Source organism: Hemicordylus capensis, chromosome 1 (genome assembly GCF_027244095.1).
Source record: "Hemicordylus capensis ecotype Gifberg chromosome 1, rHemCap1.1.pri, whole genome shotgun sequence".
NCBI lineage: Eukaryota > Metazoa > Chordata > Lepidosauria > Squamata > Cordylidae > Hemicordylus > Hemicordylus capensis.
Window position 1 is genome coordinate 191,335,822 of NC_069657.1, and position 20,581 is coordinate 191,356,402.

Here is a 20,581-nt window from a genome sequence, read left to right on the forward strand (position 1 = left end):
GCAGCTGAAGGTCTGCAGACTGTTAACAACAAATGTACTATTTAATTTACTATTCATTTGTATATCGATGACCGTCAACCAGAACTGAACGCAAATTTGAAATGGTTCACCTTCCTGGTTAGGTGAAATTGGGCAGGTACCTTTCCCCCAAAATATTTGTGTAGTGAATCCAGAAAGTTAGCAATATGGACGACGAACTCCATGCTAGTGGCATGCTTACAGTTACCAAAATTAGAGCTATCAAGATGTGCCTTTAAGGCATCCACCATTGTTCCATCTTCCCATTAGGTCAGATTTCACTCACTCAGAAGCCCTATTCAGTCATTATGGTGTGTGTGCATATGGATGGCAGTATAGGAGGACCTTGATGATCATGGGTCCAGCACTTGCAGTTTTGCGTATCCACGGTCAGGTAATAGGCACCATGACCCAGCAGCCTTTTTAAGTTGAGCATACATTGGGAACCATTTTATGGCTCTCTTTTTTTAAAAGCCCCCAAACCCATGGTTTTCAGCACATTTTTTTCTCTTGGGGGCATTGCTTGAACACAGGGAACCTGCGGAACACAGTAGGGTACTACTTGGCATTTTTTCATTGTTTTTAGCCCATTTACCTGCCCTTTGGAATTTAACCCCCGCAATTCCCATTGTCCCAATGCCTCGGTATTCTCAGTTCCAGTATCCGCAGCACTAGCCGAGAATGGATCCCCCACGAATATCAAGGGTTTCCTGTACACATAGTCTTCTGTGAACAATTACATGTGTGCACTTCCAAAGTGAACCTGGATACAGGTCCCATCAAATGCAGGGTACAGATAAGAACTGTACTCCTGTACATGCACTGAATAACAGTATCTGCATACACTATTGCATATATGTTGAACATAATGTGTGAATAAAGCTTGAGTGGCTAAGCATTCACCCACCCAAGGAAAACTGTAAGGAAAGACCTTACCCATCTACCAGTCCTTGTCGCAAAATGAGTTGGTGAGCCTCTTCTCTAGAGATCTTATGATGAAACCATGGCTGTGAACTGTGTATGGCTAGAAATACCATGAACAGATGAAGAATCTTATTTATACGATTTCAGTATAAGGCAATACCATTAGAGTCCTCAAGATGTCCATTTGGTACTAACCTATATTTGATGGGACATTTTGCAAAGTGTTGGGACTACCATGTGTACCAAGTCGTAAACAGCCTTTTTTCTGTATGGGAAGAATAAAACATCTAAATATTTCGGGTGAGAAAAACAATTTAGAAATGTTTTTTAAAACAGTATTTCATACCCGCCATGCTAATCCTTCTTCAACTGCAACTGAAAGGGCTTCTGTGGGGTTTTCAATAACTCTGGATTTATGTCCTGTGAAGTCCATGGCCACTAGAGAATTTTCTGAAATGCTTCTCTGCAAAAAGAAAAATTATGTTTCAATCTAAAGAAATAACTTCACAATATATTCTTGCTCTTCCCTTTAAACAGAGCATTCTCTTCCCACTTTGAGCAATAATAATCTTTGGATCTATTGATTATTATTTTTCTTTTCAAGTAACCTATTTAACACACACTGGCTTATACTTTTTTATTATTATTAGAATAACTGCATCCTAAGAGAAAATTTCCAGTTATCAATATTATATATCTATAAACACACACACACACACACACACACACACTCCATTTACAAAAGGCTTTATCATTTGCCATTAGAGAACACAGTAATTCTGCTTGGACATCTAGGAGGAAAGAACTTATAGTAATTAATATGAAAATGATAAATATGTTTCTGAGAGCAGTTAGAAGACTGACAAAGGATTGAAGAAGAATGTTTGACAAAAGCACCTAAATGATGAGGCCAAATGAGGTGGTCATCTCAAGCACAGATTTAGGAGCCATTGTGTGGCAGCAAAATGTGCTCCTCGCTCCCCATGGCAGTCTCAGCCACATGACCCACCCCCCCCCCCGCCCAATTGCCGCCCATCATCACTGAGGCTTGGTCAGATCTATGCCAAAGGTGGGTGGGTGTGGGTGAGAGAATGTGGCTTCCAGCCAGCAATGTTCTCCATTCATAAGCGTGCCCCCCCCAACTCTGATGAGAATGAATGCTATTTTATCATCATCATCATCATCATCTATTCACACAGTCAGACAGGTGTTATTGACTTGTTTGTTTTATTCAGACATCGAGTCCTTCCCAAGGACCTGGGATGGCTGAATTTTATTGTCAGTGTTGTTGCTGTTTTTATAGATATCGTCGCAGAATATAGGCTGTTCCCAGTAAAGCTGCTTTTTGTAATTGGCTGATGGTGATTTCTGTGGCCCCTATGGTGTTGAGGTGCTCTTCAAGGTCTTTTGGTACTGCACCCAGGGCGCCAATTACCACTGGGATTATTTTGGTCTGTTTCTGCCACAGCCTTTCAATTTCAATTTGTAGATCTTTGTATCTGGTGATTTTTTCTATTTCTTTTTCTTCTATTCTGCTATCCCCTGGTATTGCTATGTCAATTATTTTAACTTGTTTTTCTTTCTTCTCGACTACAGTTATATCTGGTGTATTGTGTGGCAGATGTTTGTCTGTTTGTAGTCGGAAGTCCCATAATATTTTTGCATCTTCATTTTCTTCAACTTTTTCAATTTGATGGTCCCACCAATTCTTGGCTACAGGTAGCTTGTATTTTTTGCAGATGTTCCAGTGTACCATCCCTGCTACCTTGTCATGCCTTTGTTTGTAGTCAGTCTGTGCAATCTTTTTACAACAGCTGATTAGGTGGTCCACTGTTTCATCTGCTTCTTTACAAAGGCGGCATTTGCTGTTTGTTGTTGATTTTTCTACTTTTGCTCTTGTTGCATTTCTTCTTAATGCCTGTTCTTGTGCAGCCAGTATTAAACCCTCTGTTTCTTTCTTCAACTTGCCATTCTTAAGCCATTGCCAGGTCTTGGTGATGTCTGATTTTCCACTTATATTGTGCAAATATTGACCATGCAGTGGCTTATTTTCCCATTTTTCTGCTCGGTTCTTGACTTGTTCTTTCTTGTAGGCCTGCTTTCTTTCATTGGTGTTGAATAGTTTCTCATTATTGACCATTTTAAGTGCATCTTCTTCACTGTCCTTGATATATTCTTCAAGGCCTCTTTTCTCCTCCTCTTCTGTTTGATGAACTTGCAGCATTCTTCTTCCACCTGAGCTGCGAGGGAGGTATAGCCTATCTACATCACTGCGGGGGTGCAGAGCATGATTGATGGTCATGATTTTCCTGGTCTTACGATCTAGTGTCTCTAGCTCTGCCTGGGTCCAGTCTATTATTCCTGCAGTGTATCTGATAACAGGTATAGCCCAGGTGTTTATGGCTTGTATGGTGTTCCCACCATTGAGTTTGGACTTTAGGATTTTTCTAACTCTCCTGATGTATTCATTTCCAATTTTTCTTTTAACTTCAGAGTGTGTGTGTGCAATGTTATCAGCCTGGAGAATGCCCAAGTATTTGTAATGCTTTTTCTCTTCCAGGTTTTTGATGTTGCTTCCATTGGGCAGTTCTATTCATTCTGTTTTTGTTATTTTCCCTCTGTTTATTATTAATGCAGCACACTTGTCTAGTCCAAACTCCCAATACTTATTCAAGTGTACAAAGCCAAGTGTCATACAGAGACTTATTACAGAGCTTTTATACAGCAGGGGAGGTTTTGTATGCCAAGTTTATTTTAAAGGCACTTAAGAAGTACCTACCACAGGGGTGATAAGCGAACTGAAGTCACCTCTTCCTTGAGATGGTTGCATATAATTCTGGTACAGCTGCATTCCATACTGCAAAGATAGAAAGAAGCCTTACTATCTTATGGATTCAAGAAGCACAACCTGAAAGCATTCAGGGGTGGATCTGAGCCACCACAAAGTGGGGACATTCCATGACACAAGGGGGTCCGTCCACTATAACTTCTTTTCCCTAGCACAGGCAAGCTACAGCTCATGGTATCGGCTAACTGCAGCCAGAATTGCAACTATTCAACTTCTATCAGTTAGTAATCATAATACAGAAGGACCTTGTTAATCATGGGTCCAACACTCGCAGTTTCATGTATCCGTGGTTGGGTGATAGACACACAACCTTGGTATATGTGGGGTGTGTGAAAAAAGGGTTAAATCCACATATGCACGTGTCGGAGGTGGATGGAAATGACTTCAAAGGTCATTTCCGGCTGCCATTTTGAGTTTGGCAGAGATTGGGAGCCATTGGCAGAGATTGGGAGCCACACACACCAAAAACCCAGCAATTTTCAGCCAATTTCCCACCCTTGGGGGACATTGTTGCACTGCTGGGGACCTATGGAGCAAGATCGGCCAATTCCCCCCATGTTTCTAGGGCCATTCCCCCCCACTTTTAAAAAAAATTTCCCCAAACTCTAGGAACCTAACCTGTGGATTTCCATTGCCCCAATTATTCAGTATTCACAGTTTCTGTATCCATAGTAGTACCGTGTTTCCCCGAAAGGTAAGACCTACCCCGAAAGTAAGACCTAGCAGTAATTACCGCTGTACCGCTAATATAAGCCCTCCCCCGAAAATAAGACCTACCACTAATCCACCGTTTTTTAGGGGTGTGCACGGAACCGCGGAGCTGCGGTCCGGCACTGGGGTGGGGGTTCCATTAAGGGCAGGGGGGCTTTACTTACCTCTCCCACCGCTTTCCACCTTTGGTGCCGTATTTAGTGTAGAAATCCGGCGGCAGGATACTTCCTTGCCACCCGCTTCAGTATTCAAATGACTCCTCCGTGGTTAACATTCGGGTGGCAGGATACCTCCCTGCCACCCCCTTCTGCCCCCTTCAAGCCCGCTCCGCTTGCTCTTTAGAAATGGGCGGCAGGACACCTCCCTGCCGCCCCTTTCCTTGTTGGGCTGCAAAAGTCTTTAAGAAGCCTTTTGTGCGAGCACGCGTAAAAGGCTTCTTAAAGACTTTTGCAGCCCAACAAGGAAAGGGGCGGCAGGGAGGCGTTGTAGTTTGTAGAACATGAATACCGTACATGTTGATTTGATTGTTGAACAGGCGTTAACATACCAGTAGTTTGTACCGTATAATTGTTGAACAGGAATAAACGTACTTTACTTTTTTGAACTTCAATAAAAATAAGACCTACCCGAAAATAAGCCCTAGTGCATTTTTTGGTCCCAAAATTAATATAAGACACTGTCTTATTTTCAGGGAAACACGGTAGCAGAGAACGGAATCCCTGCAAATACCAAGGTTCTCCTATACCTTTTATTCCAAGTTGACATCATAATATCCACATTACACTGATGCAATCATTCAGTTGTTGTTTTTTAAAAACTCATATGCTTGTAACATGGATCACTTTGTTAGGCCTTCCCTCTCCATTCTCTTCATTGCCACACATTGCTGAAGGCTCATTTCCTGTACACTCCACTCCTTTTTTCTGCAATAGCCTGCCCTGCATTGATTTAGAAACCAGCAGAAGTCCTATCTGCATGTTAAATTCAACATTTGTATACTGTGTAGAGTGTATGCACATGCCGATCTGTATGCATGATGCTCAATGCATATATAGTAGTACACTTCCTATTAGAGATGTGCATGAAATGGATTTTATGTTTTGTTTAAAGTTCAAAACAAAAATGCAGGTGGCCAAAATGTTTCATTGAAACTGTGGTCAAACTGGTTGTTTCGATGGAACAAACCTTGAAACATTTCAAGTGTTTCAGTTATAGGGAACAAAGGAGAAATGCTAAACACCCCATGGTTTCCCATGGGTAGCTCCTAGGGACACCAAAGTGGGTTTTGTGGTAGGGCATGATGGATGCTACCTACCACCCAACCCACAAAAGAAATGGGCAAACAGGCTATTTTAAATGAATTTTTAACCTTTCTCCAAAAAACCCCATTGGATTTTGGATCTCAGATCTTGTCAATCTGAGATCCAGCAAAACCAGATAGTTATAGCAGCAATAGCACAGCATATCATACTTCTTGTTGAGAAAACCATGAAATCAAACGTTCCTTCCATCCTGCCTGCCACAGAGAGACAGAGAAGTCATGGCCTGGGCAGCTCAGCTCTGAGCTCAGGTATATGAAGACTCTGAACAGCATGAAAGGACCAGCCAATGGGGGCACAGTTGCCCATGTCAACACTCAATTTGTATGATAACAAGCCAACCAAGAAGCAAGGAGATCGCAAGCCAATGCCAGCAAAACCAATCAGCACGGGGAAAACAGGCCATCCATGTCTTAATCATTTCATGGACTCCACAGACGAATCAGCTATTTTGTTTGCATTGCATTCAAGTTTTTTCAAAGTACAGTCGTCCCTCACCTATCGCGGTTTCCCCACTCACAAATTTGACTATCCGTGACTGGGAAATTGTGACCGCCCTCACCAGCTGCGACCTGAGTATCCGCAGCTTGGCAATTTTTTTTAAAGGGGGGGGGAGTTGGTTTTTTCTATTTTATAACTGTTTTATACTGTCTTTTTGCAACCACGATTCGCCTAACCCCTGTTTCCTATTGCTTTTGATGCCTTGTCTACCACAAATTTGCCAACCGTGAGGGTTTCCAGGAATGGAACCCTCGCAGTTGGTGAGGGACAACTGTGCTGGAAAGTATCATGCCTCCAGCACAGGGATTCCAAATGCAGCAATAGTAAGCCTCTCTCTTTAGACAAAACACAACTGAAACACATTTCTAGCCCAGTACCTAAGACAAAAATAAAGACTACCTGCCTGCCTAAGATTTGCTCTCATCCTTTGAGAAGCAGATTATAGGGAAAGAAGCAGAGCCACGTAGTTCCACAGCAAGATTCAATGTATCTGGAAGGATGCCCCTAAGGAGGCATAAAGTTTGCCAATAACGACAACTAGTGTGTTTTTCCACTGACTTCCAAACACCGACATCATCAAGAAATACACCAGAAAGGATTCAAGTGACGCTCAAGCCTTTGCTGCCACCAACTGTAAATGCACTTTGAAAACCGCAGCTCTATTGTTGCTCCAAAAACTATTTTAGATACGTGCTTACATATTACTCGCTTCTGTGGAAAAGCGAAATAGAAATGTAGGAATACCCAATCTGTGGTTCCTTCTCCTTTGGAAGACATATGAACACATAACTAGGAAGCTACTTTACATGGAGTCTAACCATTGGTCCATTTAGCCTATTATCTGTCTACAGTACACGGACTAGCACTGGCTCTCCAGCATTCCAGAGTGGGGTCGTTCCGAGATCCACTTGGAGATGCTGCCAGGGACTGGAACTGGAACCTTCTGCATGCAAAAACAGGTAGTCTTATCACTGAGCTACAGCCCCTCCCCAAAGGAAATGGATCTGAAGACAAGGGCTAGCACTCCTTTGCTCAAGGAGTTACACAAAGGCTATGTCATGGATCAAGCCAAACTGTTCATCTAGGCCAGGGGTTCCCAAACTGTGGTACTCCAGATGTTGCTGAACTACAACTCCCATCATCCCCGGGTTCAATTTATTGTGGCTGGGGATGATGGGAGTTGTAGTTCAGCAGCATCTCTACCAACAGTGGCCAGTCGCATGATCCTTGGATCTCTTCTTGGCTTATTGTAGATGTAGTTTTGGTTTGCCAAAGCTCGGACCCAAAGTTTTTTGGACAGTTATTTGTATTCTAAGGCTGCAGTCCCAAGCACACTTACATGAAAGTACATCCTGCTCATCAACACAACAGCACTTATTTCCAAGCAGACCTGCATCCGACTGCAACACATTTGAGGATCTGCATATAAACATGTACAGCTTGGGTCGGATCCAGAGATGTAAGCAGAACTCCACTCCTGTGACAGGGCTTTGGCACCTCCCTCCTCCTACTGTAGCTTCTTAACAACCTCTGGAAAGCTGCTCCTGAGGAGCAGGGGACCTTCCATATTGATACAGGATGCGGCAGGAGGGGGAACCAGCAGGCCATCTTGTGTGAGTGGCACACAAAGCGTCTTCTGGATCCCAGCCACTGTCCTTCTAGCAATGGCTAGATCTAGAAAACAGTGCACATGGGCGGAGGCGTACTTACATCACAACCTCTAAGTCATTCTGAATCAGATGCACTGCACACAATCTGGAAACAGCAGCTGGCATCCAAAACTAGTGTTGTGCTAGCATGAGAGAAGTTGTGCACATTTAAGAAGTGGAGGTGTGCAAACTTGTGGTACTCTGCAATGCAATGTTGCTAAGCCACTAGTGGAAGGCCTTCTCTGTGACATTTAGAAGGCTGTGCAACCAGTGGTGCAGTGCGCTGTGCAAACTGTGAACATCTTCTACTTCTGCAAGAACTATTCTGGTAGGGCCTCTCTTTGTGTGCCCTGCTTGCACTAGTGCAGGCCTGACTAACCTAAGAACTGGGGACTAGATCCAGCTCGCAGGGACTTTTTTGCTGGCCCACAGATAGGAATGCCCTGCAGCAGGAGGAGCCGTGAAGAGCTCTTGGCTTGTCCGGTTGACAAGCGGCAATGGCTCGATGAAGTTGGCCACATGAGACCAGATGTCTCCAGCTCCTGGGCCAAAGACCACCGACACCATCCCTCTTTCCCCTTACCTTCCCCTGCCGCCGCCCCCCTCCCCCCGACTCCAACCCTCTGATCCTCCACCTTCATTAGTATTTTTAATCATTTTAATGTAATGATTTAATGTGCTGAAAATTGACCTCGCCCCCCCCCACACCACTTCATGGCTAGTTTGGGCCCACTAGGGCATTTGAGTTACGCACCCCTGCACTAGGTCTTTGGCAATGGGGCCATAGCTCAGCAGCAGAGCCTCTGCTTTGCACGTAGAAGGCCCCAGGTTCAATCCCTGGCATCTCCAGGTAGGCTTGGGCAAGACTGCCAGTCAAGGTAGACAAGACTGAGCTAGATGGCTCAATGGTCTGACTTGGTATAAGGCAGCTTCCTCTGTTCCTTTCTGTTAGGACAACACTAGTCTGGATGTCAGTCAGCGACAGTGGAAACAGGAGTTCTTCATGCATCATTCTCCCACATCATGTGCACACAGTCACTTTTCAATTTCAAAGCTACTCTCTAAGCCCTTTTAAATATTAATCTCTGTAGGACTCCGAGTGGTTAATTTCTCAGACCATTTCATTCCAATTCTACAGGAAACAAAGCAACAGTGTGCTTTGCAAGAGGCTGCAAAGACTTCTTTTTACCCACGGGCTAGCAAGCATGCCGACGAATTTTGTACACAGTGAGAAAGTAACTGCAGATATAATTGGCGAAGACAATTAACAGGAGAGAGAAGACATTTACCTTAAGCAAGCGGATGGCTGTCACCCAGCAGGTCCTACTTTGTTCACTGTCTGCATAAAGCCGTTTCACGTCTCTGGCTCCTCCTGCTCTGTTAGGCTAGAAGGCCACAGCATAGTGTTTAACATTAAGTCATATCTTGAAGGCAAAACCTGTTGAAATAAAGGCCACTAATTCTCCTATTTCACAAAACAAATGCTGGATTTCTTTCTTTCTTTCCTTTTCTTTTTTTAAACCTTAACAAAAGCTAGTTAACCCCTGCCCCACTCAAAAAACTTTTATTCTCTGTCAACATGATAAGTATTTACCTTAAAGCAGAACCCATAGGTGACTGGTACTCCAGATATCTTTTTGCCCATCAAAGACATATATATGTCACTACTGCTGAATTCACTGAAAAGCTGCAGGTGCCTCGGCTCCTAAAAGGAAGAGCAATATCAAACAATTACACACATCTTTTTAAATGGTTAAGCCAAAGAGGGAAATGACCACTCATTTCATAATGTAAAATGGACAGAGAAGCCCATATCCAGTATCTGAATCAGGAAAAAAATGATGCCTCCAACTGTGGGGTGGCAACTTACAGCAACCAATAGCTTCGGAAGTGGGAAGGCTTTCATGGACACTATCAACATATGTCCACGCTGAGGAGGGATAGGGAACATTCCCTAAAGCAAGAGAGCGTCAGAGCCTTGCACAATAGACATTTCAGATACTAGTCGCTATATTAGCCCTCTTCACATGCTCAGGCTGATCGTTCATGTGCTGAATGGACATGCTAAGGCGGGGAAGGGGTGGGAAAACCATACCTATGTTCCATTGCTGCAATGTATAATGCATATTCTTGTACCTAGGCAGGCACCTCCATACGTGACAACTGCATGAAAAGGTGCCCACACACATTGCAACATGCTGACAAATGGGCACACAGCAGGGGAACTCCCTGCTGTACACCCATTTATCCTCCCTCCCCATATACATGTTTATTCAGTGCACTCAAAATGTTGGGGATTTGAGAATGAAGAGGGCTCACGAGGCAGAAAAAGTGAACTCCGTAGCAACCCTGATCATGCCAGGAGTGTAGGCTGTGGACAGAGTTAAAGCCGGCAGTGTCAGCATCCCAGATACCACTGTTTATTGGCAAGGCCAAAGTAAAAAAACAACAACAATAAACATCTTTGGTTCGGGGGGGGGACCCAAATCTGAGTCAAATGTAGTATTTATTATTTATCAAGTACCTAAAAGAATGAGGGACTAAATAGAGATATGGTGGTAATGACTATAGTGCACTGCTCTTCAACTGTTTCCAGGTAACAGATATCCTTCACGACATATAATCAACCTATCTTGTAGAATTCTCTGCTCCAAGATGTGGTGACAGCCAACAGCCTGGATGGCTTTAAGAGAGGTTTAGATCAATTCATGGAGGACAGGTCTATCAATGGCTACTAGTCTGAGGGCTATAGACCACCTCCAGCCTCAGAGGCAAGATGCCTCTAATTACCAGTTGCAGAGGAGCAACAACAGGAGAGAGGGCATGACCTCAGCTCCTGCCTGTGGGCTTCCCAGAGGCATCTGAGTGAAGCAGGATGCTGCTAGATGGGCCTTGGGCCTGATCTAGCAGGCTTTGCTTATGTTCTTTGAGAGGACACCACACAAGGCTGTTAGTTTGCCAGGTGTTGGCATGGGATTTCTGCAGAACTAGCACTGCCAGTCCAAAGGCTTTTGAGTATGGAAACTTGGGGCTCCCACATTCATACCATCTGGCTCAGGAACGGTCTACTGCCACTTGCAGTATTTTCCCATGGTCTCACAGAGGCCTTTCCAAATCCTGCTAGTGGAGGTCATATCTTGGAGATTCCAACTTGGAATCCCTCTTGCTTCCAAAATGTTACTGCTGAGCTACAGACTCTCTCTACTCAAAACAGAACTGATTTCAATGAAAGGAGGGCAGATGTATCTTTTGTATGCCACTCTATTTATTTAGAAATTAATAAATTTGCAAATAAATAAATGGGTAAATCTGGGCACCTCTTTAGTCCTTAATCACAAGTGCTCGCTTCTAAGGGATGCCATGTTTCAAGAGCTGTAATGTTATTGTATTTAAAAAGATATAGTAAAGAAACTCAAATTACAAGTTAAAAGATAAGAAATTCTAGCTCCTTCCATGTCTGCACCATAAGATTTGGCTCATGTCTCATCTTATTTTCTTTTTCTGCAACACAAATCTTGGAGAGGGCAGACCGGGGAGGAAAATTGTTTTTGATTTTAATCACTACAGACTCGAGAACACAAAACTATCCCTACTGCAGATGAAATATAATGTGTGCTGATCTCTACCTACTGTTTGCTTTGTATTTGCCAATCTTACCTTTGACATCCCCTTTGTGGAAAAATACAGACCAGACCTTCGCAACAAAAAGTACATCTTTTTCCAAGGTTTTTTCCCATGCTCTTTAGCATGCAAGTAGCTGTGGATTTCAGGATATGTTCTGGAACTTAAAAACATCTGAAAGAGGGGGGAAACACATTTGAAACTCACAGGTATGGATCCTTATCTTAGCAGCTTCTTATGCAAACACATACAGGACCTCTGGCAGAGTTTTAGACTGGGCTGATAGGTTAGAAGTGTGATCTTGGCAAAGCCTGTGACAATTAAACAGTTAATTTGACTGAAGCAGAACTCCATATTGAGCTTAAAACGGACAGCTCTTTCTGGAAGGACCTTCTCACCTGTACATTCTCACAACACTTAGCATGCCACTAGTGCTAAGTATATGTTTAAATAAGACTATTCTTTCTGCAACAGACTTGCATTAAATCTATTCCTTGTTTGTCATGCATTCCCTACCTCAGGAGCTAAAGTGCTACAGTCTAGATTTTTGGGTGGGGATAGGGCTCCATATGTCCTCTTCTATATTAATTGCTTTTTATACTGTACAGCAGGCCTGCTCAACTTAGGCACCCCAGCTGTATTTGGACAACTCCCATAATACTGGGAATTTTGAGTGTAGATTCTCTGGTAGCATTTGAGAATAGATTCATGGTTTGTCATTGAAAATCTCATATGCTACCAGAGAATCTATTATTATTATTATTATTAATAATAATAATAATAATAATAATAATAATAATCTACACTCAGAACACCTCAGAAACAACAAAACCCAGCACCTCATGGGTTAGCAACCCATGGGGGTGGTTGGTACCCTATGTGCACTGCACCACCACTCGCTCTGGGCCACCCCGGTGCCCCCCAAGTGGAGTTCTGGGGCTGCTGAAACTTCCATTATTCCCTATGGGGGAAAAATCTTAAAGTTGCGTAAACTTCAACAAATCACAAATAATCAGCCCTTTGCCCAATTCCTTTGGAATCTGGGTGGTGGCAGACTGGCAGGCACCCATTGGGGCACTACCACCCAACCCACTCTTCTGCCCCTGAATCCATTCCCAGGCTGTTATGCAGTAGCCCTAGCAGGCTGGGCTTAGGCTGGCAACAAGGCAGGCATAGGCAACGGCATGGCATCATGGCAACTTGAGGAATGCAATGCTGCAAACTAGTTCTCTCTCTCTTCAATGAGGCAGAAAGGCAGATTGGCGACTACTAACTTGCTGAATGAATTGAAAACCCCTCCTTGAACTCCCCCTCCCACCCTTGTCCCTTCTTCAACCCTTCCCCTGGCCAATGTGGGGTCAGTAAAGAGTAGTAAGAGGCTAAAGAGCCAATGGGGAACAAGGAGGGAATCATCAGCAGATCAGCCCATGCTTTAGGTCACCGATTGGAAAGCTGCAAGGGCAGGAAATTCAAAGAGATGTCTCTTTTTGGGAAGAGAAAAGTGAAGTTGCCAAAAGGTCTAATCTGTGCTCAAAGGACTATGACGACTCCCTTATTACTATAACTCAGACTGAGCAATCTTTTGCTTCTGTGAGTAATCTAACCTCCTCTCAAAGAGATCTAGAGAGCTGTAATAAGATGTTTAACAATAATAAAGCTGGAAGCCTGACCAATTTGGACATTTCAGTAGAAATAAGGGAGGACCATCCACACTCCCCGACATCTGCATTAACCAAAGAAAAGGATGCCAAGCCCCAGATTCAGAAGCCCAAGGACACCTATACTCAGACTCCTTGTATAGCAATTCCTCAGGATCCTCTTAAAAGTCTATTTAAATGGTCGTTTTGGACAGATCCTCATTTTGACAAGATGGATGCTTTATTATCACCTCTTCAGCTTGTGGACTCATCAATTTCTGAGGTCTTGGAAGCTTACCCTTCGCCTATACCTACATACAATATGCCAGAGAACAAGTCATTGGAACTTCTGCAGTCCCAGATAGATCAATCCTTTCAGGGAAGTTCTGTGTTATTTCAAACAACTGCAGGGCTGGATTTGATAGATCATTGCAGTGATGACAATCTTATGTCTGACGTGCTGGATTTGGGATGGCTGGCCCCTCAGGTCAATTTTATCAATTGACAATTACCTGGTAATAATCACCAGCTGCAAAAATTATCACTGCTTTCATGGAATGCAAGGTGGTCTGCGAAAAAAAATTATTTCTTCTTTTGATATAATATTTCTTCAGGAGACCTGGATGATAGCTGAATTTCAAATTGCCAATTATTGTTCTTTTATGACATCAGCTGTCTCTAGTCCTAAAGGTGGTAGTCCAATAGGGGGTCTTGGGTTATTTGTCTCTTCTTTTTTGGAGGCGCAGGTTGAGAAATTGCCTTTCTCACACAGATGGGTTGTGGCTGTGTTGATAACCAATAAGAATTTCCAATTACTCTGTGTTGATTTGTATTTGCTCCCTCATTATCTTTATGTGGAAACTGAACAACAATGGGAGGAAGTGGAAGCCTATATTTTGCAGTTGATTTCAGTTTATCCAACCGCTTCTTTGATAATCGGAGGGGACTGTAATGCGAGATTGGGGCCAGATGATGCTTCATTGTATGAAAAGTGCTCTTTATGGCCTCCCTCACGAAATACAAACTCTTGTCTCCCCGTACGTCTCTCTAGACCCAACTGGAAATTTTTCAGGGTTATGTTTTGTTCAGATGGCCCATAATTTAGATCTGATCATCCTGAATGGAGCTGCTCCTGGGGATTGCCCGGGCCAATTTACTTTCTGTTTGGGTGTTAAATTCTCTACTATTGACTATTTTGTGGTTACTTGTGACCTAGTTATGAAGATAGAGGATTTCAGGGTTATAGCTAGACCTGAAAGTGACCATTACCCACTTACTCTGATTTGCAAATTTACAGACCACTGTCTTGGAACTTCTAGCTCTTATTAAGTTATTCTGCTTGCTCTGGGCTGTTCGGAGTAAAATGGAATAGACAGTCTGAGCAAGCTGTTTGTGGATGGCTTAATTCTAAGGCTGGAATAGAGACACGTGCTAGAATTTTGTGTAATCAAGGTGTTCCTTCGATTCTCCCTGCCTATGCTTGTACAATGCTTGAAAATTTTTTTGACTAGAACATGTCATGTCTATTCTTCTCGCAGACCTAGACATCCAAAAAAATGGTTTGATCAGGATAGTATAGTAGCAAAAAGGGATCTGGTCTCTTTTTCTGTTCAGTTTAAAAATAATCTGACCCTGCTATTGAAATTGGAACCAGCTAAGAAAAAGAAAGCCTATAAGGCGCTCTTGAGGAGCAAGAAAAAAGCTGCCATGCAGGAAAATTGGCTATTGCTCCTTAATACAGTTAAGAATAAGGACTCGGTGGGGTTTTGGAGGCTAATTTCTGCCTCTGCCAATTCTTCCAGCGATAACAGGGATTCTTTAATCCCAGCAGGAATTTGGGAGTCTCACTTTGCGTGTCTATATACTGATCAGAGTGCGCATTTTTGCTTGGATCTACCTTTAGGAGATTTGCCTCAGTGGCCTGCTGTATCTCCTCAAGAGATCAAGCAACTGATTTCCCAACTTAAAGGCGAGAAAGCCCCCAGAAATGACTTTATCCTTCCTGATTTCCTGAAGGACCATGTTGATTGGTGGGCTCTTATGCTGGCTGCTTTATTCACTTATATCACTCAGACGGCCCACATCCCAGAAGACTGGGGTATGGCTATTGTTGTTTCAATTTTCAAGAAAGGGAAAAGAAAAGATCCATCTAACTACAGACCAATAAGTCTCTTAAATATAATAAGCAAATTATATGCAAAACATCTATGCATAAAATTATGTTCCTGGCTGGACCAGGAAGGCTTATTAGAAGATGAACAAGCCAAATTTAGACAGGGCAGATCAGTTATAGATCACTGCTTAATCCTGCAAAATCTTATTGAAAAGTACATTTCCTTGGGTAAACGATAGCTTTTTGCTGCATTTGTTGACTTCCGTTCAGCCTTTGATTCTATTTCTAAAAATTTATTGTAGGCAAAATTGGCTAATACATCAATTGAGGCTTTTACTGTTACTTTATAAATTACACAATTACTCTTCTATCTGTGTCCATTTGAACTCTACTGGTCACTTATCTAAAGTAATCCCAACTACAAAAGGTATGAGACAAGGGTGTATACTTTAACCTTTTTTGTTTAATTTTTATGTAAATGATTTAATTACACATTTACAGAAATTGGATACTTTTGCCCCTATATTAGCAAACAGAAGGCTGCCACTATTGATGTATGCTGACGATGCAGTGATAGATCAGGCCTTACGAGAGCTCTGGGGGCTCTGGTAACACATTGTCAGGAGGAACATCTGGTCATCAGTTATTCCAGAATGAAAATAGTTTGCTTTAACAATAAAGCTATGAGTTTTAGATGGACTGTTGGGGCACATCAAGTTGAGCAAGTAAAGCAAATCAAATATCTTGGTGTGATATTTCAATATAACAACAGGCAATATGCTCATTCTAGAATGGTTTCTGATTGGGCTCAACGAAGCGTGGTAGCTATTCTGAGATGTCACCATGCGCAGGGCGGAGGATATATCCCTGCTGCCATTTAATTGTTCCTCGCTAAAACTGTACCACAACTTTTGTATGGAGTTCAATTGGGCCCCTTTGATAGCTTTATGCCCCTAGAGTGGGTTCAGTTGGGCTTTCTAAGAAAGCTTTTTGGTACACCTAATGCACCCCTAATGTGGTGCTATGACAGGAGGCTGGGTTGTGGAGGATTGAGACCAGGGCATGGTTGCAGATTATTTTCTACTGGCTGAAGCTTCTCCTCTGGCCAGTGGGACTTGTGCCTGGGTTTCTTTCGGCTACTCCCCGGCCTATTTTGCTGGTGATGATTACAGATAAACTTTTCCATATTGGCCTGGACCCTGAATTTTTATTAGAAACTGACCTAGCGAATGCCAAAAAATTAATTTGTCAACATCTAAATGATATGGAGCTCCAGAACGAGCTGGCTTGTCTGCTGGCATTCTACAGTCAGTTTAAGGCCAGGGTGGGTTTTTTTCCAGCTTCATATTTGTCCACCATAATTGTCAGAAAGGTCTGCTGGGCTTTTTCAAGAACACGCTTTAATGCCTTTCCTTCAGCTATATTAACGGGGAGATTTCAACATCTACCCCTGGAGGCTTGCTTGTGGTTCTGGCAAACCTGAATCAATCACTCATATTTTATTACGCTGTAGATTCTACAGTAATATCAGATGTCATTTGATTCTGTCGCTTCTTTCTATGTTTTAACATCAATCGGATGATTTGCTGGTGAAATTTTTACTTGAAGATAATGCACTCTGCATCTCTCATGTTGTAACAAAATTTTGTTACATCGCAATTAGAATTCATAGTTCATTGACTGATGCTAAAGTTAATGACTGAGTTAATGTTGAATGCTGGAATAATGTTTATTGTTTGTGTTGTTGTTTTGTTTTGGCCATTGGCCATAAATTAAGTATCTATCAAAGAGATGCCAAACACAAAATGGAGACTGACTCAGAGATTGCCACAAAATGGAGGTCCGAAACAAAATGTTTTGTAGCTGAAACAGGGACGTTTTGTTTTGTAGACAAAACTTTCAGAATTGGAAAATGGGTGTTTTGTTTTGTCTACAAAACACCTGAAATGGGCTGTTTGGGGTACCAAACGTTTTGTATGCAAAAAGTTTCACACATCCCTACCTTCAGTGTCCAACACCGAGCCACTATTGTGAGGGCAGCCATATTGTGAACTGGGGGTGGAAAAATCAAACTGGGGGACAAACTGGGGATTGGTCTTCACTGGGTATTAATCAGCTCTCACTAGTACAGATCTAGTCTTGAAGATTAAAATTTTTTGCCACTGACAGAACAGAATCATCAGTCCCATTTATACAGCAAGTCATTAAGCAATGGTCAGATTTCCCAGGCAGTGCTCTAATCAACAGGAACATCAAAATTCTCACCCGAGTCACAAGGTCAGAGCCTCTGGGATACTGTAACACTTTCAAACATTTTTCAAGCTATGTGGATGGAATAATATCAACTTTAGCCAAAGAAAAACTTCTGTATTTATAAACAGAAGGGCATTTTAAAGAGGATGAGTTATCTCTTTTCACCATGAACACACTACCTGAAGTATCTGCGTATGGCTTAGTGCTCCATTAATCTCATTTGAGAAGGAAACCAGATGTCCTGGGAAAAAATTCTGTTAAAAGAAAAACCACAAAAGTAATAGTATATACAAATATTACAGCTGCTATGGTCAGATACAGACTATATTTAGCCAAACTGCCTGGCTTTGGATTTCTTTTGTGTAAAAGAGTGTCCTTTGACATTAAGCCTATCAGCAGCCATTCTGCTTCAAAAATGTGCCTTATAGCATCTGTAATGACACCAGACAGTAGCCACTAACAATTTGCCCAAAACATTTAGAACTATGATTAGCCTATTCCCCACTGATATGCCAGATGAAGGATATCTGCAATCTTTTCCTATTGGAAGAGAAAGAATACGCAAGTCATTTAATTTTCTGTCATTTCCAGAGTACTATGTAGTTGGGGTTCACTTTGTGAGATTTAAGGCTGCCACATATCCATAGTCTTTGAGCCATGCTCAAGCAGTGGCAAGTAGGTGGGACAGCAGGGGGAAACTGAGCAAATGGAAAGGGCTTGCAAGAATATTTGCAAGGCTGCTAGACTTCGTTGGAGAATGGTAAAGTTGATAATTATTGGCATGCAGTCTAAATGTCATAATTTGAGTCTCTACTCTGAATTAAGGAAGGGGTCGGCTAATCATTTAATCAAGTTAATGTACAATCACAACTTACCACAGGATTTTTGAAGAACTCATATTTGGCATAATTTTTTCTAAAATAAAGTCTATTGTCTTCTTCAATCCCCCATTTTGACTGAACTTCAATCACCATTTCATGATCTTCTATGATTCTCTCTGGAAAGAAAGAAAGAAAGATCAAGGAGCTTCCTTAACTGCATTTTCTGTGGTAGAAATACAAGAATTTCCAAGTCGCACAATAGTCATTGGAAGGCCACTTTCAGATGAGGTGACAGGCCAAGGGCCCAGTCCTCAAAGTGTCCAGCAGCTAAGTCCTGTTGCCCTACCTGCATTTCCTCTTTTTGCATCTAGCTGAGCAACTGGGAAATGAGCAACACGGTTTGGCAAGGGGAAAGAGATCTTATTTATTTCAAAAAATTATCTCTCTCCTTTCTTTTGAAAAATTCAAAGTGGCTTACATAAACTTTAAATGCAACAAGGAGAAACAAACGTCTAACAGAATTACAAAACTTTGAGAGAAGGAGCAGGGAAAAAAATCACACAAACTCCAGAAATGCAGCAGGAAAAGACGCTAGTCACTAAAACACCTCCAGAGAGGGGTCCAGCCAGTCCTCTCAAGGTACGGAGGTCCATAGGGTGGTGGCAGCCAAAGAAGGCCCTCACTTGCACAGCCACCCAGCACACCTTTTGTGCTATTGGATGTGTGAATTGCTTAAAGACCACATGCGGTTGGTTGCCATTTGTCTCTTCTCCTAGCAGGTTTTCACTCCAGTCCGGCTGGAAATAGTTCTGGATCAATGGTCATACTGTGCATTATGCGTGTGGTAGAACATAATATCTGCACTGTTACACAAGCACAGAAATTAGAGAGTTGCACAACAGTGTAGCCATTATAAATAATGGCTGGCTACACTGTCATGCAACTCCATTTGCACAATTTTTGTGCTTGCACAACAGTGCTCTTGCACAGCTACACAAATATTATGGTCCACTGCTTGTGTAACACTACACATTATGTCAGCCATTGTCCACATTAGATTTTATTTACCCCAGATACTTTATCTAGATGATGTCTTTCCACAGGTTTATCTCCCCCTATTTGTGTAGGGAGGTACATATAGTATACTGAAAATGTACAAAGCCCTGTGGATAGATCAGGTGCAGCGTTCCCTCTAAGGCATGCGCGCACTCAAGGTTTTTTTTTTAAGTCCACTCAGTAAGTTTTAGATCTCGCTCAGGTTGAATCAGGAATGCCCCACTCTGAATGCATGTTGGCACACAGCGCCTTGATAACACCACCCAGAACAAAACTCATTCCGCACACAGATTAAAAACCATTAGAAAGAACACTGATCAGGTGCCTTAAAATTGGGGACGCATGGTGTTCTAAAGTCATTCTTGATGTATTTCTGGATCACTGCTGACAAAACACATATGGGCACATACAATTAGACAAACACACCATCAAAGGAAAAATAAGTGAAGGAAAATTCAGAACTTGAACAATAAAGAGGCTTCCCTATGGATACATCAGCACAATAACTCCATTGAGTTTAACTGAACTATTCTAACTCAATTAAAGCTGTCAGGTACTCTATGGATAATATTTATCTAACTGCGATAAACCTATTACCCCCTCTTCCTCACTGGGAAAGCCATGCAAATCCTTCTGTAACAACAAGGTCTAAAGAGAAAATACACTAAATCTGTGAATAAGATAAGAAGATATGTTTTGTTTTGTGTTTTTAAAAGGTGTAACCCATACCCATCCTATTCTTGTTCAATAAATTCACTTAAACAGAACTCAGACCAGGTCAACAGAGATCACATTGCTCCAAAAGATAGCTTTAATTTTCATGGCAGTGGAGAGACTGAAAAACCACACTGAAAACTGAACCATGTCTGAAAATGTGCTTCTTTTGCTAACTTTAAAGAAAGCTTTCAAACTGGTTTGACATTTAAGCATGGTTACATGGGTGGCACTGTGACATTTATGAAAATGCTACCTTTTGGAGGTTTGGAAGGTGGAGAAAGTATGTTTTTAAAGAACGTTTCATGGTCATCTCCAACAGAAAATGTTAACTCTTTCACTGATTGCAACACATTATTTATTTATTAATAATGTAACATCTTACAATCAGAAGTT

At 42.2% G+C, this 20,581-nt stretch overlaps 1 protein-coding gene across 5 annotated transcripts in view; it reads right to left on the bottom strand.

Annotated features, from left to right (window-relative positions):
• GRB14 (growth factor receptor bound protein 14) overlaps window positions 1-20,581 on the bottom strand; it is a 73,100-nt gene that overhangs the window by 9,084 nt on the left and 43,435 nt on the right. For 3 of the 5 annotated variants that reach the window (XM_053263186.1, XM_053263214.1, XM_053263196.1), the window contains 9 exons: window positions 18,470-18,591; window positions 17,774-17,848; window positions 11,628-11,765; window positions 9,565-9,675; window positions 9,260-9,355; window positions 3,722-3,799; window positions 1,289-1,405; window positions 1,138-1,207; window positions 955-1,042 (listed from right to left, as the gene is read on the bottom strand). In XM_053263186.1, coding sequence (XP_053119161.1) covers window positions 955-1,042; window positions 1,138-1,207; window positions 1,289-1,405; window positions 3,722-3,799; window positions 9,260-9,355; window positions 9,565-9,675; window positions 11,628-11,765; window positions 17,774-17,848; window positions 18,470-18,591 — 895 coding nt within the window. The remainder of the gene's footprint in view (window positions 1-954; window positions 1,043-1,137; window positions 1,208-1,288; window positions 1,406-3,721; window positions 3,800-9,259; window positions 9,356-9,564; window positions 9,676-11,627; window positions 11,766-17,773; window positions 17,849-18,469; window positions 18,592-20,581) is intronic. The other 2 variants (XM_053263204.1, XM_053263225.1) reach the window with 2 other exon arrangements.